At 46.0% G+C, this 27,413-nt stretch overlaps 2 protein-coding genes across 4 annotated transcripts in view; both read right to left on the minus strand.

Annotated features, from left to right (window-relative positions):
- CABLES2 (Cdk5 and Abl enzyme substrate 2) overlaps positions 1 to 9,996 on the minus strand; it is a 53,162-nt gene extending 43,166 nt beyond the window's left edge. Inside the window, exon 1 of one of the 2 annotated variants that reach the window (XM_024114908.3) lies at positions 9,474 to 9,996. In XM_024114908.3, the coding sequence (XP_023970676.3) occupies positions 9,474 to 9,940 (467 nt within the window). In that variant the 5' untranslated portion in view covers positions 9,941 to 9,996. The remainder of the gene's footprint in view (positions 1 to 9,473) is intronic. The other variant, XM_065566127.1, reaches the window with a different exon arrangement.
- A 13,776-nt stretch (positions 9,997 to 23,772) lies between these two features.
- Positions 23,773 to 27,413, minus strand: part of RBBP8NL (RBBP8 N-terminal like) — a 105,847-nt gene continuing 102,206 nt past the window's right edge. For both annotated transcript variants that reach the window (XM_005302910.4, XM_042858427.2), the window contains one exon: positions 23,773 to 24,833. In XM_005302910.4, coding sequence (XP_005302967.3) covers positions 24,703 to 24,833 — 131 coding nt within the window. In that variant the 3' untranslated portion in view covers positions 23,773 to 24,702. The remainder of the gene's footprint in view (positions 24,834 to 27,413) is intronic.

The raw sequence follows: 27,413 nt of genomic DNA on the forward strand, positions 1-27,413 counted from the left end.
CGTCTCCCGTCGATGCAGCGCAGTGAAGACACAGGGTAAGTCGACCTAAGCTACGTCAACTCCAACTACCTTATTCACTTAGCCAGAGTAGCGTAACTTAGGTTGATTTACCCCCGTAGTGAAGACAAGCCCATAGACTTCTACCACTTAAGCCAGAGGACTATCTATGCCCACTAGCAACTTTGCTTTCCCAGAGACGGAAATGGCTGCTGTGATCATGTGCTGGATCTGAAGAGAGGTGCATCCAGCCCAACTCTCTTCCCCCACTACTGTGCTAGCAGCTCCCTATGAAATGTGCACTACTGCTTTGGCAGCAGTGCGAGCCAGGCCTTAGAATGTGAAGCTCAGTTATCACCTTGGCTTGCTGTTAAAGCTTTCTAGAGGAACACAAGCCACACAAGTGTTGTTTTAAAACACAAGTTTACCTCTCACCCAAACCTGAATGGAATTTCACAGGACAAAGAAAAAGCACTTCTCTAGCCCACAGCCTCCCCTCCCGGCTGGATTTTGAAGGCCTGCTGTAAACAATGATTGTGTTAAAACTTCCCAGGAAAAGATTACCAAAATCTTTTATAATGAAAAGTGTTAGGCACTAAATATAGGGATTGTTACCAGCGCACCCAGTGGCAGACTAACACATGGGCCCCGTCCAATTTGGGAGCCCCCACAGGAGTGCCGGAACCTGGGTAGAAGTGTGGGAGGGGGACCCACCCGTGCCAGAACTGTGGCCCCGCCCCTGGCCAGGCTGGAAACCAGAGCCAGGCAGTGGTCAGAGCTGGCGAGGGAGCCCGGCCCACTGTGAAGAGCCCCAGATCCCCTGCCTGCCCTAGGTGGGGACCGGGGGCCTGAGAGCAGCCCCCACTTTCCAGGGCGTGCTGGTGCTTTTGGGATCCAAGGGCAGGGGATCCAGTCTGGCTTCCTGCCCCCTCCTTTGGGCCTGCAGACACCCTCTGCGGGGAGAGGAGGCCCTGCCCCGGCTGGGAGGCAGCAAGGAGCCCTGGGAGGATCACAGGCAACGAGGAGCCAGGCAGGGAGGGCTCCTCTAGTGCAGCTCCTATTGCTCCTGGCCCAGCCTCAGCGGCTGCTGCACTCTCCTCAGGCTCGCTCAGTGCCTGCACCCAGCTCCAAGGCTGATCCTGCTGCCACCTGGGCTTTGTGCCTGTCATGAACATACAGCGAAGGGTAGCATAAAATCCCTCTTTACGCTGTAAAGGGTTAAGAAGCTCAGAAAACCTGGTTGGCACCTGACCAAAAGGACCAATAAGGGGAGAAGATACTTTCAAATCTGTGAGGGAAGGTTTTTGTTTTCGTGTTCCTTTGTTCTCTCCCGGTCAGCGAGGAGCCTGGGCAGGGAAAATACATCTCCCTAAGCCAGGAGTTCTCAAACTGGGGGTTGGGACCCCTCAGTGGGTCATGAGGTCATTACATGGGGGGTTGCGAGCTGTCAATCTCCACTCCAAGCCCCGCTTGCCACCAGCATTTATAATGGTGTTTAATATATTAAAACGTGTGTTTACCCTGTAAAGTTATCTTCCATCCTGATTTTACAGAGGTGATTCTTTTATCTTTTTTTTTTTTTTTTTTTTAAATAAACTTATTTTAAGAACCTGATTGTTTTTCAGTGTCCTAAAGACCCAGGGGATTTGATCTGTGCTCACTCTGTAACCAATTGGTTAGGATATTATTCTCAAGCCTCCCCAGGAAAGGAGGTGTAGGAGCTTGGGGGGATCTTTTGGGGGAGGTAGGGCTCCAAGTGGCCCTCCCTGAATGTTTGTTTAAATCACTTGGTGGTGGCAGCGATACTACGGGCAAGGAAGGAATTTGTGCCTTGGGGAAGTTTTTAATCTAAGCTGGTAGAAATAAACTTAGGGGGTCTTTTATGCAGGTCCCCACATCTGTACCCTAGGGTTTAGAGTGGGGAGGGAACCTTGACAGTGCCCAAGGTAACAACCACGTGTAGCACCACTCCTCCTATCACCTCTGGCCTAACTGGCTTGCAGTTTGGGAGGCAACACCTCTATGCTCCCCACAAACTATGCCGTGGCCACTCTGCCTGATGCTACTACGCCCACGTTAAAAAGTGGGGGGCATGGCCCTCCCACCTCTTAAAAGAGTGGGGAGGCATGGCTCCCTTAACCCCCCTGGTTCTGGCACTCCTGGGCCCCCCAGAGTGTGGGGGGCCCAAATTTTTTTTGTGCCCAGGGCCATAATAAATCTTAATCCACTTCTGAGTGCACCCTATAATTTTTTAAGGGCACAGATTTGGGGGATGACTGTCCCTCTAATATAATTAATTGTTACCTTGTAAGCAAAGTAAAGACTTCAATTTAACATCTGCTTTCTGAAGGTAAAACTGTAATAGTAGTTTGCAATAGATCATAAACAATAGCCAGAAGCCAAAGATTTGCTATGTAGGCGTTTAAGAGCTCTACATTTGAAGAATGTCAGAATGTTTTTAGCTCAGGGCAATCAGTACGTAGTTACCTGCTTTATCAGAAATACTCCATGTTTGTTACACAATCTAAATTTCATTATGTTTGCTTGTGTGACTGAGTACTAAGCATTTTTAAACTCTGAATAAACCACAGAGCCAAAATATTTCTATGAAGGATCACAGGCATCTCCAGACATGCTTACCTTTCCCAAAGAGTTAAAGCTATGAAACTGTAAAAAGATATACAGGGTAGATACTGAAGTTTTATTCCAGCTAACCAAACAATAAAACCATTTATTCAGGGGAAATTTATAGAGCTACAAAAAAGTCAGTCACTGGCTAGCTGCTGCTCTTATTGCAAAAAAGGTCAGAAAGCCAATTTATCTCCGTAGTTTGAAGGAGCTCTCTGAACTTGTGGTAAATAACTTGCACTACCTGCCTCATCCCCCTATTAGTGAATAGCTTGCAATAAATGAAATACACATCCCAGTGCTATTAAGCTAACACTTCACATGGACTGGTTCTATGATCGCCCACAATAACTTCCCTAATCCTATGTCAACAGTATACAGCAGCACTGGGGCATGCGATTCAAATACAGACACGGTAGAATGGCCATCAGTTCAATCAGCTAAGCAGCTGTAAGTCTGAACAGTCCACTTATCTGCAGTTATTGAGAAGAGAGACTCCTGCTCCGAGACTTGTTATGGTAAAAAGCATCTGACAGTCCAAACATTGACTCATCACACACACTCACAGCTCTCAGAAATGGTACAGCTGTTGCACACCATGAGCTCTCTGAACTCTTGAGTGCCAAAACCTGAGGGAAGACACTAGTTCACTACCTCAGTTTTTGGGGGAAAAGATATGATTTTAAAAGGTGAATTGCACAGATTTTGTTTTAAAAAATAAACAGAAATCCCAAATAAATTTCAAAGCTAGAGGATGCATTTTAAAACAAAATGCAGTAAAAACCTCACTAGTTTGCTGGGTGGGGATGGGGGAAGAACAATGAAAATCACTGAATGCTGTAAGTTCTCAAGTAAGCTATTAACCTCCCCATGAATACTGCATCACTACATATATATTGGACAACTATAATTTATGGTATTTCAACAAGTATATTTATAGTAGACTACTGTGAAAATAATGAAGTCCTGGTCACATGAGACCTTGCTACAGAATCCGCTAGGATATTTTTGCTAAGAAGTTGGGACAAAAACACCCCCATTTTTTGTTGTGAGTTATAAAGTGTTTAGATTAATATTGCTCATAAGTACATCTCAACTGGCAGCGTTCATTTTTTACTGTCTCAGAAACGGGCAAGGATTTCACTTGTATTGGTTTCACTTCTAGCAGTGGCTTCTCCAGAACAGGGGTGATGCAAGCTGGCATGAGTGAGTTACAGGCAGGGCATGTGGGGTAAAAATGACAGAAAAGGCACTGCTGTGTCTTTTCTAGCACATACTTGATTCTAATGCACTTGTCAATGACATTTTCACAAGCAATTAATTGCTTTGAAAAATTACAGCAATTGCATGAAGATAAGAACAATTGCAAGTATAATTAAGTCTACACAGAGATTTCCCTTGATTGGGATCTTAAAAGATATTTTTAAAAGCTGCTGGTCCCCTTTAGAAGATGATGTCAAATGATCTCATAGGTCAGTCACAATGGAAATTTTGCCTAAGGACTCTTTGGCCAGAGTGCAGTGTACATCAAGGCATATTTTTTCTACAGACCAGGCAGCCTCTCTTTTATGGACATATATTACACAGTGGGTTTTTGTTGTTGTTTTGTTTGGCGAATTGTGAATATTAGGATGATTGATGGGTACAATGGAAGCTAGTCATGCAAACATTAACCTTTACACCCGCAATTCCTTTGTTGCTGCAAAGAAGGCAGGTACAAGTTATGTGCGTGAAAACGGTACTTGCTAAACAGGGACTGGGCTAATGTCTAGCTAACATTTAGACAAATGAACAAGGTGTAAATTGTGAATTTATTCATTTCAGCACTACAAAGCATATGCCACTATTGTACTTGCGCCTGCAAGCTCTTCAAAAGCTGGGGACGACTTCTTTGTTTAGTATCTTCTGCTTCTTGTAAAGTACTGAGTGCACATTTGAAGTCTTACAAAATTAAAACTAAATGGCATAGAAAGCGTCTATATTATGATTTTAAGATCTGCTTGAGTCTCAGTAATGACCTCATATCAAACATTTTTCAAAAGATATGTTAACAAAATGTTGCCCCAGCCATATGGATCAAACGTGTACGTTTGCAGAAATGGCTTAAAGATAAAATGTTTCTTCAAGTATAAATGATGGTGCTGCAAAGCACGACATCAACAGTCACAGGTATAGATGCTTGGTGAGATATTTCTCCCCCCTTACATACTGAATTAATTTGACAGTGACTATATCAACATGACACACAATTAATAGCAGCTATTTAAAAAAAATGTCAGCCTTAACTATAAATCATATTTTAATATCACCCACCTATAAAGATGATCTAAATCAATTTAAGCCGTTTCTGATTTATTAGCAACCACACATCATTATTATGAACAGTTCCTCCAATTGCTAAGCCAAAAACAGCTTAATTTGGGAAAGTAAGTGACTGCAAGCAGAATGTGAAATGGCATTGTGACTGCTGAGGTTTTGATCTGGCCAGATATTTGTTTGCAGGCTAAACTAAATGCACAGCGGATATATTTCACTGTTATTCCCTGCATTAGTGCCATACCAAAACCTCACAAGTGCATAATAAACAATGTCATGTATAGTTGTTGCTCCCATTCTTCACGCTTTCATAACTTGGCTATTTTCAGAGCCCTCAGTTATCTGATTCCATGGCAAACTGTGCCAATTTCTGGCCCAGCTGCAGAAATTCATTAAGATCCGGCAATGCTGCTCTGTTCCCTATTCACCTCCTCCCTCCACCCTCTTTTGTTAGCCTTATTCTTTGAAAGAACAAAAGAACGGAGTAAGATGGAAAAGGAGAGAGGGAGGAGGGATGACAGGCAGAAAAAGAAAGGTGGTGAAAAAGCATATTTGTAATTTTAGATATTCTACCAGCCTATCTGCACAAAAGACAAAGGCTTTCAATCTTCAATCTTTCTTTTAAATGTACAATGTATAGCCAGAAGCACTTTAAAATTGCGTATTGAGATTTATAAAGCAGCTCAAGAAAGAAAGCGCTGTTAGCATATTCTCTCAGGCTAAATATTAATAAAGGGTATGTGTTGGAACTTTCCACCCTACGGGCTTGTCTTTACTAGACAACTGGATAGCAACTGTGAGTAATTGAGCATCACGTCACTGACTGGTCAAGTTGGACCTGAGCAAACTGTGTTCAGCATAATGTTAGTCAATATTCATTAAACCCTCCACCTAGTGAGTTTAATCATGATTTACCCTGGTCTATATTGACCAGACACGTCAGCTACCTTCTGTTTGCCAGAAGCTGGGAATGGGCAAGAGGGGATGGATCACTTGAGGATTACCTGTTCTGTTCATTCCCTCTGAAGCACCTGGCATTGGCCACTGTTGGAAGACAGGATATTGGGCTAGATGACTTTGGTCTGACCCAGTATGGCCACTCTTATGTTCTTATCTTGGCTCTTCCCAATAGCATCCAAACATTACAAGTTCTTCAGTGAAACCACATCCTAGTTAGCAACACTGTACAAATAAATTTAGAATGTTCTCTGTAATTATATGGAAACAACAAGGAGTCTGGTGGCACCTTAAAGACTAACCGATTTATTTGGGCATAAGCTTTCGTGAGTAAAAACCTCACTTCTTCGGATGCATCCGACGAAGTGAGGTTTTTACTCACGAAAGCTTATGCCCAAATAAATCTGTTAGTCTTTAAGGTGCCACCAGACTCCTTGTTGTTTTTGTAGATACAGACTAACACGGCTACCCCCTGATACTTGTAATTATATGGGTGTCAGTGCCATCAAATCAACAGCTGTGCCACAGTATTACAGGGGAATTGGACAGGTTATGAATACATCAATTTGGAGCTTATTTACATGACAAAAATAGTTTAACCCATTTGAGTGAGCACCACCACACAGCAAAAACTGAGTATCTACTATTTAAATTCCAGAGTCCCACTAAAATGACAATTGTTTTCCCCATTGTTTTGTAGAAGATTTGGGATGATAGAAAAACATGCAGCTATTATGAAACATTTTCTGTTCCATATTATACAGAGGATACAGTGGCTGGTGCATATGATGGAATAAAAAAAACAACAACATTCTATATGGATAATAAAAAACCTGTTCCACTGAAAATACCGAGCAGAAAATTTTTACCCTTTGCAGACACACGGACTACTACCCAAGACACAAGGCTGAACCTAGTTATTTTATTACAGCACTGTAGATGTGCATGGTGCCGTACAGACAAAAAACATGTGACGAGTCACTGACCTAAGAAGATTACCATCTAAATTAGATACTGAATAGGGAGAAATGACCTCAAACAAGAGGACTGAGATGTGATAAGGAAAGGAATGTTTACATACTATAAAGTCACATGGTTGTGTAATACACATTGTGTTAGCCCCTTATAAGTAACTTGGCACATGAAGGGGAGGAGTCACACTGAACAGTTAATTTACATATCCAGTTATATTTCTTCAGCCTCCATTGGTGTACATATGCGAAACTTCATGCACACAATTTTGCTCCTCTGTCTGTAGCATGCAAGACACCTACAGGTACATAGGTGTCTATACCTGCAAAGTGTAGGGGCACTTTAGTGCTTATACAAGCAGAGATCCAGATGGAAATTTCCCTCAAGAGATTTAATTATGATTTTAAAAGTCAAAAGGAAGTGCACACCACCAAAACATCTCCTGTTACTTATATCTTCCTTGAAAAATGAAGAACTGCTTGTTATTAATGTGCACCTTCAAGAAAAAAAAAATACTGTTGATCAACACTGTTGTTTCCAGATCGCTAACATGGAGAGGGCAGCCTGGGCCTACATATAAAGACTTTGTGGACCATACATGGTATACCCTTGGTATACAGGTCTGCTGTGCAGGAAGATGTTGCAGAGCAACACTGTTTCTTTAGATTTTATGCAACAACAATATTTTGTACAGTACTCTGCAATGTGTAAAAAGCTAAACATGACAGTTGGGCCTTCTCTCCCTCTTCCTAAGGGAACTGAGACAGGACCAGTCACTATTTGGGGGCGTGGGGGGTGGAGAGGAGATAGGAAAGTGGGAGTGGAGGAGTAAAGAAAGGACAGGACAACTGACATGGGTCACTCATCATAAAAGGATTTGTGTAGCCATCTTCATTGATGCTGGAGCCTTCACGTGTCCTGGTAACAGTGTCCTATGGATCATAGGACATATCCATTACTTTCAGCTGCACTGAACAAGTACATTGGTCAGATGCATCGGAGAAGCTGCCTGGCATTACAACTTGAGTAACAACATTCCTATTTAAGCACTGCAATCAACTTCTGAAGTTAGCAAACCACTGACCATGACTAAGGGGCTCATATCTCTTTGTACTATTGTTTCCGCCCCTCTGTAGACTCAGTGGGGCAGTTAACACTGTATGGCTATTTTTGTGAGCAAGATGAGTAGAATAATAATTAATTAGATAAACAATAATTAGATAATCCACATTTCAGACCAGTAAGAGTTCTCCTAAACACAGTCCAATCATATTTCTTCACTGAAACACAATGTACCCATCTCTGAAGTTCACCCAAGGATGCCTCTAACATACAAGCCATTGATTAATATTGCTCACGAAACAATAGTGTAAACAAGAAGTAGACAATTAAAAAAAAAGTACAGAGAATTGAGATTAAGGGGAGCAAATTATAGCTCTATCTAGGACACGTTCACTGGCACAAAGTTGTGTTTAATTAATTGAATCAGCATGATCTGAGGGGGAAAAAAACATGCTTCTGAACAGTTGAAAATCTATGATCACTAATACCATACAGTACAGGATTTGTATTACTTCAAACTCTAACAGCTTGTTTTCTAACAGAAATATGTTGCAAAACAGCCCCTTTCCCCACAAAAATGCTTTTTAAGAGTCTGACCACTTATTACATCTTTATCAGTGTGCTACCAAATTACTAAGCATTAGCCACTTACAGACTTGTGTAAGGCTCAAAGAAAAAAGTTTTTCTGCAAGGAGCATGCCTGCTAGTATCAACATATCAAGTCAGCTAAGAGTAGAGAAACAGAAACACAGACCAGCCGGTTTGTGCCCAGCCTTAAGGAAGACAGATGTCAAAATGACCTCCTAGATCTCAGGCTGATGAGAAACCCCCCAAAGTTCACTGACTGGCTCTGATGAAGAGAGAGACAGAAAGGGAAACACGCTCCCACTCGCCTAAAAATAAACATGCAGGAGTACAAAGGGATTAGTAGTACTGAACCGAACCAAAACCCCCAAGACACTTCCTCTGGCTTTTATAAAGACAGGACACCCAGCTAAGGGTTTTCTCCTAACGCACCTCAACAAAAGACAGGTGGATACAATCTAGGCGCTAATACCAGCATAAGAAGGCGCTATACCTTTGGCGCACCCCTCATCTCTCCCCCTCCACCCCCCATAGGTGGTCCCAACTTTCCCAGGCTGGCTCTCAGCCCCCTCACCCCATGCTTTCCACAGCATGGACATTCCTCCTACTTGCTCTTAGGCTGGGGATTAGTCCACGGGGGGGGGAGGGTCCGGGGGGGAGGATCGCAGCTAAGCCCCCCTTCGGGGCTGGACTCTCCCAGGCCCATGCCTTGGCCGGGGGTGAGCGCCTGGCTGGGGGCGGGGGGGCGAGGCTAGGGGCTCACCCCACATTCTCCTTCGGGGGGAATGAAGTGTCCCCTGCTCGGTCTCAGCCCAGAGCAGAGACCCGGGGGGGGGGGGGGGGGCTGCCTGCTCCGACGCTCTGCCCAGGGCAGGCGAGCGCGGAGGGGACACGGCCACCCCCACCCTGGGAGAGAGGGGCGGGACCCAGGCGTCCGGGACCCCCCGCGCGCTCACCTTTGCCGCTGCACCTCCAGCGTGAATCCGCCGCCGCCCCCTCCTGGGACGAGCTGCGTGGGGCTGAGCAGCCCCGGGGGGCCCGGCAGGGCGGGCGGCGTGGGGGGCGTGGGCCCGACCTGGCCGCCCAGGAGCAGCGGGGGCAGGAAGGCGGCCAGCCGGGCCGGCTCCGCCTCGCCCTTGGCCCCCACGGCGTGGGCCGGGGGGGTCCCGCTGGCGGGCAGCGGGGCGGGAAGGAGCCGGGTGAGGGCTCCGGCCGGCTCTGCCGCCTCCTCCTCCCCCGCCGCCGGGGCCGAGGGGGGTGGCGGCTTCTGCGGGGCCAGGCCGGGGGGGCGCCCGTCGAGGGAGATGTTGTTGAGGAAGTAGAGGGCGGCCTGCCTGCGCCGGGAGTCGCCCCGCTTCCGCGGCGGGGGCTGCTCCCGGGACGGCCGGCTGGCGGGGGACCCGCACGCCGCGGCCGCCGCCATCCTCTTCCTCCGCCGCTGGCTGCGCGGCCGCCTCAGCCAGCCGCCGCCCCATTGGCCGCTCCGCGCCGGTATGCAAATGAGCAACGGGCCGAGGCGTGCGCTCATTGGCTCGGCCTGCCCCCCTTCCCATTGTCGAGGCCGCCCCGCCGGCTCCGCGGGCTCTACTGGGTCCTAAAGCCGGCAATAGCACAGGGCGCACAAAGGGGGAGCCGGGGGGAGGAACAAGGAACAGCGGTCCTAGGGGCGGGGGCATCAGGCGACCAGCCCCCGGGGGTGGGGGCACAAGGAGACACTCCCCAAGTATGGGGGACAAAGAGACACCCCCCCCAGGGGCGGGGGTCTAAGGGGTCCCACCCCCTAGGGGTGGAGGTACAAGGAGACACACCCCTGAGGGGAGCATAGTAGGCACCCGCTCCCTGGGGCCAGATACACAAAGGACACCATCTCCATGCAGAGTCAGAGGGATGTGTTGTGCAGAGTTTGGCCATAGGACCTGCTGTGCCTAGGGCTGGCTGTGGGTCCTTATGCAAGTCACCTACCCTCCCTGTATCTCATCTTCCCCCACATGGAATAGTAATCCTAATCTGCCCCCCAGTAAGGAGTTGAAGGGCTAATTCATAAACATGCCTGTTGTGCTTTGAAAGTATCAGTATTTTTTTAATGTTATTTATTTATTTATTTATTTAGCTAGATCCCTTGATGTGCTCAGGACTGTAGACGGTACTTAAATTGGGGAGCTGGAGTTTCAAGGGGTCTGAGACCTGGACAAAAAATATGTAAAAATAAATCAAGGTGGGTTGCTGAGAAGTGAACTTTAAACTCCATTTCACCAAAGCTGATGCTCCCAGTCTATGATAGCCCACCTCCCCCCACACTATACACACACAGTTTTGCACTCTATGCATCTGAAGAAGTGAGGTTTTTACCCACGAAAGCTTATGCCCAAATAAATCTGTTAGTCTTTAAGGTGCCACCAGACTCCTTGTTGTTTTTGTAGATACAGACTAACACGGCTACCCCCTGATACTTGACACTTTTGTCAGAACACTTTCAGCACTGAGTGCAGGTGACAGAAACAAATGCAGCCTCGGCGCAGAGGGTTTTACTGCCTCCAGTTCGGTTCAAGGGGTTTTGATAATTTTATTTGACATGTTTTCTCCATCACTGGAAATTTTAAAATCCAAGTTGGCTGTTTATTTATTTATTTACAAGATGTCTAGGAATTATTTTTGGGTAGTTCTATTGCCTGTGTTATACAGGTCAGACTAGATAGTCACAATGGTCCCTTCTGGCCTGGGAATCTATGAATCTATAACTATGTGGTTCTTGTGTTTTCCCAAATAAACAACATTTGGGGGTTCAGGAATCCTTAGGTGTTTCTACTTGTAGACTTGGGTGTGTTTGTGTGTGATAGGTTGTTAGTTCCTTTAACGTGGGAGTGGATAAGGTTTCAGGCAGGGTCTCATTTTTTGTTTTAATCAGAACCCCTAGGCAGCATTGAACATAGCTCTTCTTACTGCTATAACACCCGGCAGAAGGATTAACATTTTGGGGACTTGTCTGGCAGTTGAACGTAGGACCACTAGATCTAAAAACATGCAGTGTTACTGCTTTAGGTGAAAGACTCATCTCTGCTTGCATGAAAGCTGTAGCAGACTCATAAAGTGAAGAGTGACGCAGTGGAGTGTGGGTTACATATTGAGAAGACTCACTGGGAGACTTAAAAGGGTGGCGAAGAGTCCTGCATCCGACGAAGTGGGTATTCACCCACGAAAGCTCATGCTTCAATATGTCTGTTAGTCTATAAGGTGCCACAGGATTCTTTGCTGCTTTTACAGATCCAGACTAACATGGCTACCCCTCTGATACTTAAAAGGGTGAAGACGTAGGCACTAGTACCACAAACACAGCATGCCAATTGTTCCATTAAGGTCAATGGAATTACTCACATGCTTAAAATTAAGCAGGTACGTAAGTATTCACAGGATCAAGGCCTTAGAATGTTGAATTTCATTTTCCAATAATACCAAAAAGGGCCACATTTTTAAAGAGGCTTTACACCAACTTTTAATACTATGCCTGCAACTGTGCACCTGCAACCAAATCGATGTCTAACTACGGTACATGAATTGTAGATGCTAAACTGTGGGCACAAGATTAAAGGCAGATTTTTTTTATATGGCCCATAAACCACTATATAAACGCTAATTATTATTGTAGATCTTTCGTAAACTCTATTTTTTTCAAACTGTCCTAAATATAATAACATTTGTGTTATAAAATTAATAGTATTGACTAATAGCAACGAAGGAAAACAAGGCACAAAACATTGTTTTCTGTAGGCTCTATTTTTAAAAAAAGCCATTGCAAAAATAATCAGTTATACAATGTTGTATTAAAAAAAATCAGAGAATTCAGAAAAAACTCCCTATCATTTATGACAGTCAGTGTAGGTCAGGTTTCATCCTAAATCATTTGGCAGCATCACTTTATCAGGAAAGACACCAAAAACATAATTTAGGTTAAAAAATAATGTCAAGCTTCCTTGTTGTCAATCCCATCAATGAGGCGAAGGGATGAATGGGCACGGAGACTCAGCTAGCCTTTCTCTGCCGTTCTCTAGAGCCCAAGCTGTGAATTAAAATGGAAATATTTTTTCTTGTTTTCTGTTGGCAAAAACAGCTTTACCGTGTAACCAGTCCCACTGAGCCAGCAGAAAAGCTAAAACAATAGCACAGAGAGAAGTGAACTTCCACAGTTATCTTGATGGGTTGCCATCTTCAAAGCACAGTTAAAGAGCTTGAATGCCAATGCTGTTAATGCTTGAATGCCAGAGAGCTTTCCTGATCCATCGACAAGTGTGCTCCTTCAGTGTGGATGAGTGTAGCACATACGCCCTCATATTTCATTCAGGTTGTTACTAGAACATTCCATCAGCAGTGAAGGCATTTACACAAATGAGGATAACTGGGTCCAACCCATGTCAGCCTTCCCTTCCTTGGCCTCCCTACTTCCATCCCCCAAACAGGACTTGGGAAGGCGAAGGGACACCCCAGTTTCAATTCAACCTACCAGGACAATATTACTTAAGTACAAGATACTGTTATGGCAAAAAGCCCAACAGACTATGTTGTTGAGCAGTACCCTCCAGTGCTGACCTCAGGCGCATTTGACACTTAAGTGCCGCAGAGTCTCTATGATAAATACTAGGGCTGGCTGGTTTATATTGACAAGAGCACAATAGCATAGATGTAAAGTGCCATTTTTTGAATGCCTCTTAAAGTGCCTCTTTTGCACTCTGCCCATTAATCCATCTCCCTGGCACTTACTCTTATATTCCAAACCTTTGAGCCAGCCATGACCGATTGGCAGCTTTCAGCTTTCACTGGTGCATTAATCACATGACCTGAAGTGATGTTCCAATGATCTTGTTTGACTACAGGCAATTTCACTTGGGAGCTGTGTTCCCTCTTGACACCCACTGGAGCAGAGTGGACATTTCCCCCAGAACCCTGAGATGCATTCATCAATGCAGGTATTTTTTATGCTCGTCTGTCACTGCTAGTTTCCAGTTAGAAGCATAATGACATGCCAGCCTCAGGGGAAAATGTTACCGAGTGGATCGCAGTGCCAATAGCCATATGCCTTGGAAAATGATTCAAGCTTTCACTGCATCATTAAGTGTTTTAAAAAGGCCGAGCTGATTGATTTAATCATATAACTCTCCACTGGGGAGGGTTATGTGCTCCCTTCATGAAAAATGTATGTGGCATTTACATGAGGATTTTTGACTGAATGAATCAAAACCTTTACTTAACCATATGGCACAGGAACTGCAATATGGATTATTAACCACAGAGTGGTAACTTTCTTGGTGTGATCTTGTAAAATTTGTCTTCTGAATAAGTAGCAAAAAATCAGCACTCCGCATAGATATTCAGTGTTCAGCAGAGACAGTGGCCCACTCGGTAAAGAGCAGGACACAATCAGGGTGGGAGTAAGAAAGGCTTTGAGGGAGAGGAGAAAGCAGGGATGCCCAGGGGTGCGTGGGGAAGACCAGTGTAGGTTGCCTCAAGAAGCCTGATATGATGACCCCCCAGGTTAAGGATCACATCAGAGTAACTCCCTAAATAACCCCCTTCCTAAATCTACCCAAATCCATGCTACCATCCATTATCCCCCCCAGCGCAATCCATCAATAGCATCATAATCTATCTCACTTCCAGCCCTGCTCCATCCTTCCTCCTCTCCAGCAGATCAGTGATCCAGCCCCTTTCAGTCCACCAAATCCAGCCCCTTTCAGTCCACCTTGTTCACCTTCAGCATCTCGACAGGCTGCCTCTGCTCCCATCCTCACTCAATGCCAGCCTCCTTTTCATAGCAGGGGCTGCCTCATCTTCCCTTCCATGTGCACCACTGTGTGGGAAAATGGAGCTGCCCTTCTGGCAGCCCAGGGATTCTCTGCTTCCAATCCCCGTATCTTCTCCCCATAGCTCTGTGGGGTGACATGGACAGGGAGCAGGAAATGGCAGGAGACAGAGACCCTCTTGCAGGGCTGGAAGGATCTGCCTGGCTGATCCGTCTTCTGCCCACCCAGCAGCTGAGACATCCTAATGACAGGCAGGAGCTGAAGACTAAAAAAAAATGCTAGTTGAGCGGCTAGAAAAGCTGGAGATGCTGGGGGTGTGGGCTAAGGAGCAGGGCAAAGGCTTGCATCTCCACTCAGAAGGGCACTGGGAAGTCTGGTGAGGGGTGAGTTGTTCTCGTTGCTCAGGTAACATTGTGCATTACAGTTCTTGGTTTGGCTAAAAACCCTCATAATAAGACCAACATTTTGAATTCATGAACCAAAATTTCAAAACTAGCCTCTACATTTGCACATGTAGATTAGTGTACACAATGCGTCTGTGTCTGAAAAATACAGGCCTTGTGCCTGGAAGCAGCTTTTGTGCCATGCAGCCCAGGAAGACATGAATTGTGTCTTTGGGGGGGTGCACTCGATTTCTGCATACAGAATTAGAGCCACAGATTTAAAGGTGGGGAGGAGCCCTTTTGAAAACTTGGACCTGGCTACATTTTTCAAAACTAGACACCCAAGATGAGATTGTCAAGAGTGACTAGTGAGGCTGGGTGCCTTGACATCTGGGTACCCAATAGACACCTTCAAGGGGGCTGATTTTCTAAAAGTGCTGAGCACTTGCCCTCACCTCCTTTGAGGTGTCTGAAATTGGGCACCCCAAAAGCGAGGGACTCAAAATCACTAGTCACTGCTGAAAATCTTGCCCCTAAATTTTTGCTAATAATATACAGTATGTGTCCACACATGCAAACTATCCCAGCCAAATGTGCAGCTGCACACGCAGAACTAGCAATTGCATACTGCAAACTTGACTTTTTATGCAGATATTTGTTTGTATGTGCAAGTACATACTTTGTGCATACAGGGTGAAATTCACCCTGAGCAGAGCTCCTGCACAAGGCCTAGGTATCACTCACATCCCCCTGAAATCCTCAACACTTAGGTGGGATTTAAACATTGCATTGATCGCATGCCAGCCCTCTGCACAGGATGAATTGCACCTGCAGTGAATCAGTGAATGAGGCTGCATTATTATTATTTGCTGGCATTACTGACTGAATCAGACCCAATTTAAACAAGAAAGCTCCTCTTTATGGAGGAATTGGTGATCAGCATGATGAAAAAAGGCACGTGTTAAAAGAAAAGGATACGGGAATGGGTTTTTGTGAAAATCCTGTGTTATTAAAAATTTCCTTATGCGTGGCAGTAACTTCTTCAAGTTTAATGTTATTAAGGATTTTCTCATTAAAGAGGTTAAATAAAACATCCCCAACATTCTGTAGCCAGATAGCTAATGACATTTCAGAATATTGAAAAAAAGATTAAGAATCTAATTTGCCTTTCACTGTTTGCGCTTCTTTACTTTCTGCATTTCATTCAGCTCAGACAATAAGGAAAACATTTGAGCTAGTTTCATTTTGCTTCTAGTCAGCTTTACTTCCTGGTTTCCGCACTTGAATATAGCACTGGAATGTTTGAATTACAAATATACTCCAGAGAAACTTTTGTGTAGGGTTTAAATTTTTGTTGTTTTAAGATAGAAATGTCTATCGATTGTCAAGATTTGTAAACTCTTTGAGTCTTACAACACCTATATTTTGGGTCTAGAGACTACCTGGAAATGTCCCTTTAGTGCCGAATTGGACAAGAGGCTGACGTGCAGTAATAGAATAAGGGTGTTTGATATGTGTTTCCAGGACATGCAAGCTGACAGCAGTGTTTCATGCTGTAAGTATGATCCAATATATATGAGTGGTTGAGGATCAGCAAGCAAAAAATTACAACAGTCTTTTATTGGAATCTGGATTTTCACAGCAGGTAATAAGGGAGACAATCCTGGCTATTTATAATGGAATAAAAGTGAACGAGACCCTAAGCACAGATCTAAACACTCTTACCGTTTATGGAATTTCAGATCCAGATCCTTATCTAGTAGAAACCAACTGGGTAAGACATGAACGAGTTCCTTTTGGGAAACCAATTCACGATTCCAACCATTATATTAGAATTTCCTTATTGATGGTGTCAGAGCTATAATTTAGCCAAGCTAAATAAACAAGAGCTGTCAAACTGCTAGAAGTCCTCCTCCTTCAGTGGGACAGCTTCTGTATTACTTTACTGCTCCATTGTTAGTATGAAGGATCTTTAGTGGAGAATTTGCAAAGGCCCCTGAACCTGGCCTACAAAACTGTGGGTTCAGATTTTTTTTCCTGCCCATTTTGTGCATGCTAAAATTTAGATTTGCACATGCAAAATAGGGCAGGGCACATGGATTGGGCAGCCAGCCTATAAGGTGCGATGTTCTTTGATCACTCAGTGCTAAAAGTACTTGCAAGAAAGAGCTCCACTTATTCTGAGTCTGGTTCCAATCAGCTATGCAAAACAAGAGCTTCACAGCGACCGACACAGACTCTGCCACAATGCCTGATATGCATAGATCAAGCTTACAAACAAAAAATTTCAATGGATTTTTTTTTCAAAGGACCTTCCTGTCTTGAATATAAATTTAGCTGAAAAAATGTTTTTATTTAACTTGCAGACTAGTTGGTCTTGTAGGTATGTACACGTCTTAAAACAACTCCCATTCAAGTTAACCAAAGACTGCCAAAGACTCCAACAGGAGTTGGATTGGCCCCATAGGACTAAATCTTTTTCTCTTTACTCATTCAAATAGTCTCATTAACTTCAGTCAAGATGAGCAGGATTGGGTCCCTATGTGGAAAATCTCACAGTAATGAAATTCCGTCATCACCGGTTCCTGGTGTAGTCTCACATGGCCTTCTTATAGGAGAACATTTCCAATATCAGGTCTACAGCATAACTAATACTGCCAAATCAATAGGCATCGTTTGGCTGTCAAGAATTAAGTTAATGAGAGGCTGAGGGGCATAATTACAAAAATTAATGGATTTCAAAAATTATTCATGTTTTCAAAGCTAATGTGGGGCAGGAACACGTATCTCTAAGCATTGTAGTTAGTTTTATGCAGCTAGATGGACTGCAGCATATAAAGATTTATTTTACTTGAGGAATGTGCTCAGAGCAGCACTTGGCTCAAACCTTGCACATGTATCTTTTGGTTTTATGGTTATGGGTTACTGGGGCTTTCTGAAATATTGTGTCCCTGCCAGGCTTCCCAAAAGGATGGAGGTACCAGGACATTAGCTGAAAAATCCTGTTGGAACATGTCAGACTCTGGACAAAAAGCCAATAGAAAATACAGTAAAAGAAGAATGCAGTAGAACAAAGGTTCATTATGTGATGACGTTTTGCTGCCCGTGGAAAAAAAATTAGGAGTTTGTTATCGTTGGCAGGACTTTTAAATGGTTCCCTTGCCAAGGAAGTGTAGGCATGTATCAGGGCGATTATTTTACATAAAGAAATGAATTCCATCGTTCATTACATTTTTTGGCTCTGTGCTAATTTTTTGGCTCAGTGTGTCTCCATCCAGTTTGGTGGCAGGGCTGGATTAATGCAAGGGCTTTAGGGGCTGCAGCCCAGGGCCCCAGGCTAAGGGGGACCCCAGTGTAGCAAGGCTCAGGCAGGCTGCCTACATGCCGTGGCCCTACGCCGCTCCCGGAAGTGGCCAGCTGCTGGAACGTCTCCCAGGCCCCTGGTGGAGGAGGGAGGGAGGCGGCTCCGCATGCTGCCCCCGCCCCCAGCACCACCCCTGCAGCTCCGATTGGCCGGCAGGGGTGGCACTTGGGGGCGCAGGCAGTGCGTGGAGACATGCTGTCCCACTCCCTCCAGGAGCACACAGAGAAGTGCCAGCAGCCGGCTGCTTCCGGGAGCAGCGTGGGGCCATGGCATGCAGGCAGGCAGCCTGCCTGAGCCCTGCTGCGCTGCTGGCTGAGAGCTGCCTGTGGTAAGCGCCTCCCGGCTGGAGTCTGCACCTCACACCCCCTCCTGCACCCCAACCCCCTGCCCCAGGTCAGAATCCCTTCCTGCACCAAACTCCCTCCCAGAGCCCGTGATGTTCCTGGTTAGGGGGAAGGCAAAACTTTGTTTATAGATATAGTTTGTGGGTGAAGGGTGATTCTTTGCTACCAACAACCAGACGTGCAGGACATGAAGATGACAAATGCCAGGGCAGCACTGGAAACCCCAAATAGTGTGATGGGGTGCAGCTGAGAGCAGGCTTGGGCCCTAAACTGGGCCTAGTTTCTATTCCCATCATGCTGGGCGGGGCGTATAGAGAAGATACAAATCCTCATACATGGAAGACAAACGCCGCTGCGACCCTTCCACAATCCTCCTTGCTCTCATTGGATCAGAGAGGGGCCCGAACCCAATCCTTGCATCGGCACAACCCCAAACAATAGGGTGCCTGAACTCTGGACCTGCTTCTGAATTCTGCGCCTTCATTCCATCTCTCCTTTGGATACAGCCCTCAGACATCCACTGCCTGACACTACCCCAATCCTCGGCTGTGGGATGCTAGCTAGATCCTCGAGAAAATGTGCTGTGAGAGTACGTAGGATAGGCCATCAACTAGTATCTGGGTGAGAATCTTTTCCTTCATCTCCCATCTCTGCTGCCTCTGCATCTTCTACCCCTCTGCCCATTAGCCCCCTCCCCGGGCAGGGTCCTTGTAATTTCACCTGGAAATGAAAAATCGACAGCACACTCAGTGCCGATGACAAGGGAAGCTACTCTCTTATTTGGATCTATTCCTGTTTAATGACCTGAATGTCAGAAGCACTTTGGAACAGAGGAGCTAAGCACATTGATTTCCACAATGCCCACTGCTAGTGGGGTGCTGTAGCTGGCAAGCAGCAATTCAGTTCCTGGTCTCGGAGCAGAGCTATTGAAAGGATTGAGAGCTGCTGCAAACAAAGGTGTTTCTGGCTTCGCAGAGCTACCATTCAGGAAACCCTCTCAAGAGTTTCTGTGATGAGCTAGCAGTAGCTAGAATGTACCGTAGCACAGGTGAGCAGGGTGCAAGTTCCTCAGTGGTAATTCTGCTGGTCAACCCTTGCAGCCAAAGCCTGGTGATTTCAGTTCTGGGCCTCTGCTACGCACAGGCTGCCAACTGCGCTGAGCTGTGGCTGAATGCGTGGTGGAAAAGCATCAGCAAGGAACTGGGCTGAGATCACTAATTGAAGGATTACATGGCATCTGGGCTTCTTGTTGGTCCTTCAGTAAAGTGGGAATTTGCTAATCTGCGCTTCACTAATCCACACACTGCATAATTTGCACTGACAGAAATGTCAGCAGCTCCTGCCCACTTCTCAGCAAAGGTTTTAAAAGCGACTGCGTCCCCGTGTTGCCAGGACTTCATTTTGTTAGTGAAATAGAGCTCAGTGTCTTTCCTACAACAGCCTCGAAAAGTAGGGGCCGATCCTTGGATTGAATTGAGCTGCGCTTGATGTAGAACCAAGGATGGGGCATTAAAAGAGATAGTTGTCAGTCACCTTTCTGCTCGGCCAGTCCTGGGGCTGGCTGGGGGCCAGTTTCGCTGCTCTAAATCACTCCAGCTATAACAGTTCCTAGGGATCAACCTGGAATAACCATAGTCCCTGCCTGCCATGCTCCCTCTTCTCCCTCCCATTTTTCCATGCTGGATTGCCAGGAGCAGGTGAGTTAGACTTGGCTATGCCACTTGGAGATTCCCCTGTGCAGAGACCTGACCCAGATCTCTTACTCTGGTAGCTACCCAATGAAGAGGCCAGCTCCTGAACTGTCGTGAATCAGCATGGTTCCATTGACTTCAGCTCCTCAGAGGATTAGGCCCTTGATTAACAGTGTGCTCATATAACAATACTTAGCATCCATTGACCTCAAAGATACCTAAGTGCCATTAGCCCCATTTCATTGGTGACTCATAGAGAGGTGACTCCCACAAATCACATGATGTAGCCATCACATCTCCTGATTCACAGCCTGGTGCGCTACCTATCAGTTCACACTCGCCTTTCTGCACGCTAAGCACTGGACTGCTCCAACGTTCCCTTTGATTTGCAATCACCTGGTTAACTGAGCTACATATTCCACATTTGCATCAGAGGCACTTTGTCACACAGGAAATACGGGACTGAGCTTTGTGTCCTGTGACTCTTCCCAGCCTCCATTTAGGACATGCACTTGGTTTTTATAATATAATATAACCTCAGGCATGTGACACTTTAAGAGGAAGATTTGAAAATAATCTACCCTGGTTCTTACCATGCTATCACAGGATTAGCCAGGGTTATCTGAAAACATAAAATTAACGTCTGCATGACATCTCCTCCCATTTCCTTAACTGAATGATATTCTTCTGCCAGCAAACACACACATAAAGAGCTGCCACACTACGAAAAAAGGTGGGGGTTTAAGCACATGGTAACTACTATGTGCTAATATCCTAGTGTGGACAAGGCTGTAGCAGTTTTAACACCTGACAGCGAGTCGAGGTAAACCCCAAGGGCGGGCCCTAGATTCTACCATGTATTAATTACCACAGTTCAGGTAGGGCAAAAACACACCTCTTTTCTTAATGCAGACAAGGCCATCTGGTGAAATTCTGGCCTCATTTAACTCAATGGGAGTTTTTTCATGGACGTCAGTGGAACCAGGATTTCACCCCCATAGAACAGAAATTCACCCCTGTTCAGAGGGCCAGCGTGAAGCCTGTGCACCTCATAAGCCTCAGATGGTTCTCTAGATGCTTGACAATAAGGATGTCTTAGATGTTAGGCTGGTTCACAATTTGTGCTCGACATTACATTGGAATTATGAATTATCCTGTTCATAGAAAGATTTGTGCACAATAGGCACCTAGCTATTAACCCCTTCAATAGTTAAGGCTGCGATTTAAAAAAAAAAGAAAAAAGAACTGCCATTAGGTGCCTAAATCCATAATTAGGGTCCTAAATAAGTGGTTTGATTTTCAAAGTGCTGTTACCCATAGAACCTATTGACTTTAGTAGGAGCTGTTGGATACTCAACACTTTTGAAAATCAGGCCATTGATTTAGGAGCTGTCTACACGGGGGTGAGTGTTAGGCTGGCTTAATTACATCGCTCAGGGGTGTGGATTTTTCACACTCCTGAGCAACGTAGCTGAGTTTGCCTAACTTTTTATTAAAAAGCAACAGAAAGTCCCGTGGCACCTTTAAGACTAACAGATGTATTGGAGCATAAGTTTTTGTGGGTGAATACCCACTTCGTCAGACGCATGACATGACATGCGTCTGACGAAGTGGGTATTCACCCATGAAAGCTTATGCTCCAATAAATCTGTTAGTCTTAAAGGTGCCACAGGACTCTCTGTTGCTTTTTACAGATCCAGACTAACACGGCTACCCCTCTGATACTTAACTTTTTATTATAGATCTAAACTAAGACTTCTACCATTCAGAATTAATGAAACTAGATGCTAGCATGTTTCCCCCACTAGGTGGTAGTGTCAGACTAAAAGACATGCCTCCTCTAGGGTTGCCAACATTGTATTTCAAAAATAAGGGGCTGTTTTCTTAGCATCCGCCACCCCAGTCCTCCTCCCAATATTATCATCATCATTATTATTACTATTATTAATAACAATAATAATAATAAGCACTACTCAGCTACATTTGACAGGGGTATTTCTTGCTGATTTTTGCATCACTAGTCAGCAACTCCTGATCTTGTTGTACAGAGATGAAAAAATAGGGACGCCCCAGATAATAAGGGGCTGTTGGCAATGCTACAGGAGCTCAGGCCGTGGCTTATTTCCTTCTCCTGCACGTACTTGTTTTATTTGGTCACGTGGGCCGCCTGCACTGACTGCGTTTTTCCGCCGCCCAGAGAACATCCAGGACTCTTAGCAGGGCCCTGAGCTCCAGCGGGGCGGATGTGACGGGGCATTCCCCTCAGGTGCAGGGGTGGTGGTCCTGGGGCCGCAGTGCTAGAGCTTGGGCCCACTCCATCCACCCCGGATGTTTTGTCGTTTCTCCTCCCCCCCGGTGCAGTCGGTATTATTGTCTATCTCAAGGCCTTGTTCCTTCTTGTGAGCTTTGGCTGCCATTTATCTCCCTACTGCTTTATAGCAGCTGATATTCCCTGCTGCTGTGGAGAAGGCAGGCAGTCGTCTGAGCCACCAGATCCAGGCTGAGAGCTCAGGGTATGGCACAGAGTGATATGAACTAAACCCTCCCAGCCCACAGACTGAGCATCGCCTCTGCACTCGATCCGGGCAGCTCCGCTCTCCCTCTGAAACAAGAGCTCCGTTGTTGCTGCCTAAGCTAGTTTTCCATAGGATAACGTACAAGTGTCTTTCATTAAACCATGACAGGTTTCAGAGTAGCAGCCGTGTTAGTCTGTATCCGCAAAAATTTGTTAGTTTCTAAGGTGCCACAAGTACTCCTGTTCTTTTTTCATTAAACCATATAGACAATCCCAGGTCAGATTCCCCCCCGACCTCTGTTTTCTTTAAACACATAAGGGACACATGGATTCTAATGGGCACACATAGGCTTTATCCAGCATTAGGACCCAAAGAGGCCATCACCCTCTGGGGCAGGACCTGGGAACTGCAAGATCAGGGGAACAATCTCTGTCACTTCTCAGGCCCTCAGGCTACTTCTTGGGATGCTTCCACACCTTCAAGCCAATGCACAGTCTTCAAAGACAGAAGGGGCCCGGGCCAGAATGAAGAAACTCAACTTCCCCACCCCGAGAACGGCTGTTCAAAGTAAAGCAACTAACTCCGCCCATTGCTCCTGCAGTGCCTCCAAAGGGAAGCCAGTTAAAGACCCGAGTGTGGCACAGACTCCTGCTCAGTGCTGCTGTCCTTGCACACTCCAGAAGGGACTCAGGGAAATTCCACCCTTATGCACGGCAGAGTCCCTCCTCGCAATAACGGCCAAAATTAATATGCTTGTTCAGCATCGACTAGGTGGGAAGAGGAGCCCTGCTTGCCTGACACTGAAGGAAACCCTCTTTATACCTCACACATTGGAAAAATTGTTCATGAACAGTTTCTCCAGGAGAAAATAAGAGCCCGGTGATGCTGCCAAGGTCAGTGTGACCTGCTGAGTAAGTGTTGCTCATGCAAGCTGCAGCTTTGACTTACAGACCTGACCTTTCCAGGGATCCGGTACATTTTGCAGGAGAGCATATGTGCAGCTTCTCCCCTTTCCATCCTGTTCTCTCCCACTTCTCTTTGCACGTGCATCTCACCCCATCATTCCTCCCTCTGCTCCCTTCCACAGCCAGCTTTCCTGCCCCGTGCATTGAACTGGAAAAGGGAAAACATCAGCTTCGTACAATGCAAACAACAGAACCACCTATTATAGTCAACCTGTGCAGCGATTTAATCAATGTAGCCTGTAAATGTGGGGAAAAGCAGGCCTGAGCACATTTAATTGTGCAACGTGTTCTGCTTGTCACCTTCTTTTATCCTACAGCCAGAAACTCACAAATGGGATGTTTAACGTGTATATCCCTGTTCCCATCAGCTTGTCTTTGTAATTACCCCCTTGAAGTGCTTCTCCTTGTATGAAATGCCATGGCATTGCATCCTCTAAAGTCTCTGCTCCTTGCCCTGACTCCAGCACTCCAAAGCAGCGCTGCATTTAAGGCCTTCATTCTCTCGCAGGCAGCAGCACAAGGGCCTGATCCAGCAAGGTGCAGCATCAGGCCATAAACCGGTAGTGACTCAGTGTGGGAGTGACACCAGGGTGGAACTGGTGCGCTGGAGAAGGGAATCAGACCCGGAGGCACCAGCAGCGATACACAGCTGTGTCAGCACGGTGCCATCAAGGACAGGCACCACCAGCTCTTGTTTTCCAGTGAGGTTCTGCTCTGAGAGTGTGAAAAGCACCGAGCTGTTTGTTCTCTAGGCCTTGTGTAAAACCAGTGGAAGCTCAGCTGTGTTGCTCCGGCTCCTCTGGAGTTCACCACTGCCATGCTACACGGATCTCAGCTGTGTGCCTAGGTTTTCATGCCTCAGACCCAGCAATAACGCTTAGCACTTCATAAGGATCTTCAAAGTGCTTTCCACGTCGTTGGGAATTAGTCCCCCTGGAACCCTCCACGAGCTAACAAAATGTCTTTATCCCCATTTCATGGGTGGGGAGGGTGGTTATGTGACTTGCCCAAGTTGCGGAGGGAGTCACTATCAGAGCTGGGGTTCAAACACTGGGTTCTCTGGCTCCCGGTCCAAGCCTCTTCCCGCAGTCCACACCGTCTGGGATATTACTTCCTGTTGCACTTTTCAGTTAGTTCTCCTCAAAGACGTCATTGCCGCAAGCCGGGCTGTTGTGCTCCATTTCCTTTGTAATTTCTGCTGCATCAGCAGGTGCTTGGGGAGCTTTGATTTTCCTTCTTCCTCTCACTGACTTCTTATATGCTGTTAATAGGAAGAGGACCACGGGCGTTAACCACATAGCAATGGACTGTTCAGACCATTATTCATGGGATATGGTCAACAATTTCTAGGCCCAAACTATCATTTGTTTAAACCAAAATGAGGCTTAGCAAACTACAGAGGAATGGAAACCGTTTTCAGTTTTGTTTTAAATATCCACAAACGCAGGTATTTTAATGAGATTTCAGTATCCCTCATGGGCTTGTGAACCTGAAAAACAGCAGCAAGAGTGGATGAGAAGAAGAAAGAGAACTTGACTCTGAAACAAAAGTGAAACTAATCAACTGAGTTTTAGGGACGGATTTTTCAGGCAGCCTCAATCTAGTCTTGCACATCCACTTTTTGAGTGTGCAACCGATAGTGTGTACATCTCTTTTCTGTGTGCCAAACCCTCATTGGCCTCAGACTGGCAGATCTGCAATTAGTTATTAGGTGTATGAGAAATTGTTTGGTGTATGAAAAACTGCTTTGTGTCCATTTTGGGGCAGATGCAAAAGTGAGGGTCAGAGGCTGGAAGTCTCAACAGTGTATTATATTTAATTGTTGACTTAGTGCATGTGTACAGAAAGCTGGGAGATGCATGCACCTGCATTTGTATGCAAAGCCTACTGGTTGTTTGCACAGACTGGGCATTTGCACATGCAAAGCTTTCCTTGGGTGTGTGTACAGCAGGGGTCGGCAATGTTCGGCACGCGCCTCGCCAGGGTAAGCACCCTGGCGGGCCTTGCCAGTTTTATTTACCTGCTGACGCGGCAGGTTCGGCCGATCGCGGCCCCCACTGGCCACGGTTCGCCGTCCCTGGCCAAGGGGGGCGACGAGAAGCTGCGGCCAGCACATCGCTCGCTCGCGCCGCTTCTCGCCGCCCCCATTGGCCCGGGACGGCGAACCGCGGCCAGTGGGGGCCGCGATCGGCCGAACCTGCCGCGTCAGCAGGTAAATAAAACTGGCAAGGCCCGCCAGGGTGCTTACCCTGGCGAGCCGCGTGCCGAACGTTGCCGACCCCTGGTGTACACAAATGTAGCCAGATGTGTAAGTGTTAATTTTGGATAGGTACAAATGGGTCTTGGCTCTTGGTAAATGTGGCTCTTATTTTCCTGGTGAGTCAGATGCTAAAAGGAACCAGTAAACGGGTGAAGATAAAATTACGGGCCAGATTTTCACAATCTGAATGTACAAAATGTGCTCCAAACTTGTGTTCAGAGTTATCATGATGACACGTGGAAGTCAGCTAACTGCATGCACAAACTGCATGCACAATTCAGATGCAGCAGTGTGTACAGCCAGTCACATTGCATCCTTCAAATGAAAATCTGGCACCGGATTTTACAAAAATTCTGTCAATGTGTTTGTGCAATTGGCTGTGCAATCTGAACCCCTGATAGTAAGGCTGGACAAAGCACTGCAAACAGCCTCGCACTAGCTGGTGGCTGGACATAGGCCAGGAAATGTTTAAATACAGCAATGATGATCGTGTATGAATAATTCCTGACTGATAGACTGACAGATCTTGTCTGTCTCCAAACTCTGTACATCTTTGCCTAATCCCACAGCCCACCCTGTAGGATCAGGCCTTTTAAGATTCTCAGCACCTCTGGCAGTGCCATTTCCACATCCGCCTTTGGTTTGACAGCTTCCAAAGCTTGGCTCCGGCGTTTGTTTTTAAGAGGAACTCCTTTATTGTTTGATCAAGTTTTCATTAGCTACCTCTGTAGGTATTTCAGGAAGGCCGGGGGTGAGGTGAGAGGTGGCTGTTGCTTGTTATACAAGCCTCCTTTTAAGCTCAGGTGACAGCTGTCTATACATTTTTCAATCGGTCAACGCCGGCCTTTCTTTTTTGACTGCACAAAGAGGGCCACTAGCAAGCCATTTATGATGGAGCAGTATTTACGGCTTGACAGGCCTGCTGCTATATACCTCCCCTTATCGACAACAATTGTCTGCTTACTCACCTGTAGGAAATACCGGTACAACACATTCCATTGTTAGCAAGGTGAGACCTCTACGGCCATGCTTAAAGATCAACAGCGGTTGTGTGAAAGCTTTCTCCAAATGTCAATAACGCTTTGTGGAGTATTTTGCCTAGTCTGTCAATCAGCGGTTCTTAGTATTGGCTAAACAAACACTACAGTTTACACCTATTAGCTTAGGTGTTAAGACGTGCTCTCTCAGCCACTCCTATCCCAAGCTGGCTTGGCTAACCATTAGCAAGGGCTTCCCTGTTTGGAGATACACTAGTTACCAATGTACAGTGTAGCGTGTCTTATCATAAGGAACCAACTGTATCACCTTGGGCAAACATTTGTGCAGTGTGAAATTCACTTAGTGGGAAGCAAACACGCCCATGGTGGGTCAAGGAATAGGGCTGAATGCCCCTCATGTATTTCTCTTAAAATGCTAATTAATCAAGTGTAGGTCATTGGAATAGTTGTATAGGGGCCTGATCCAAATCTCATTGAAGTTAAAGCATAAAACAAAGGCACAGGATGGAGACTATTATAATGCCATTCTATAAATCAGCAGAACACCTGCATCTGGATACTGCGCGCAGTACAGACGGGGGTT

The sequence above is a fragment of the Chrysemys picta genome, chromosome 13 (assembly GCF_011386835.1).
Source record: "Chrysemys picta bellii isolate R12L10 chromosome 13, ASM1138683v2, whole genome shotgun sequence".
Taxonomy (NCBI): Eukaryota; Metazoa; Chordata; order Testudines; family Emydidae; genus Chrysemys; species Chrysemys picta.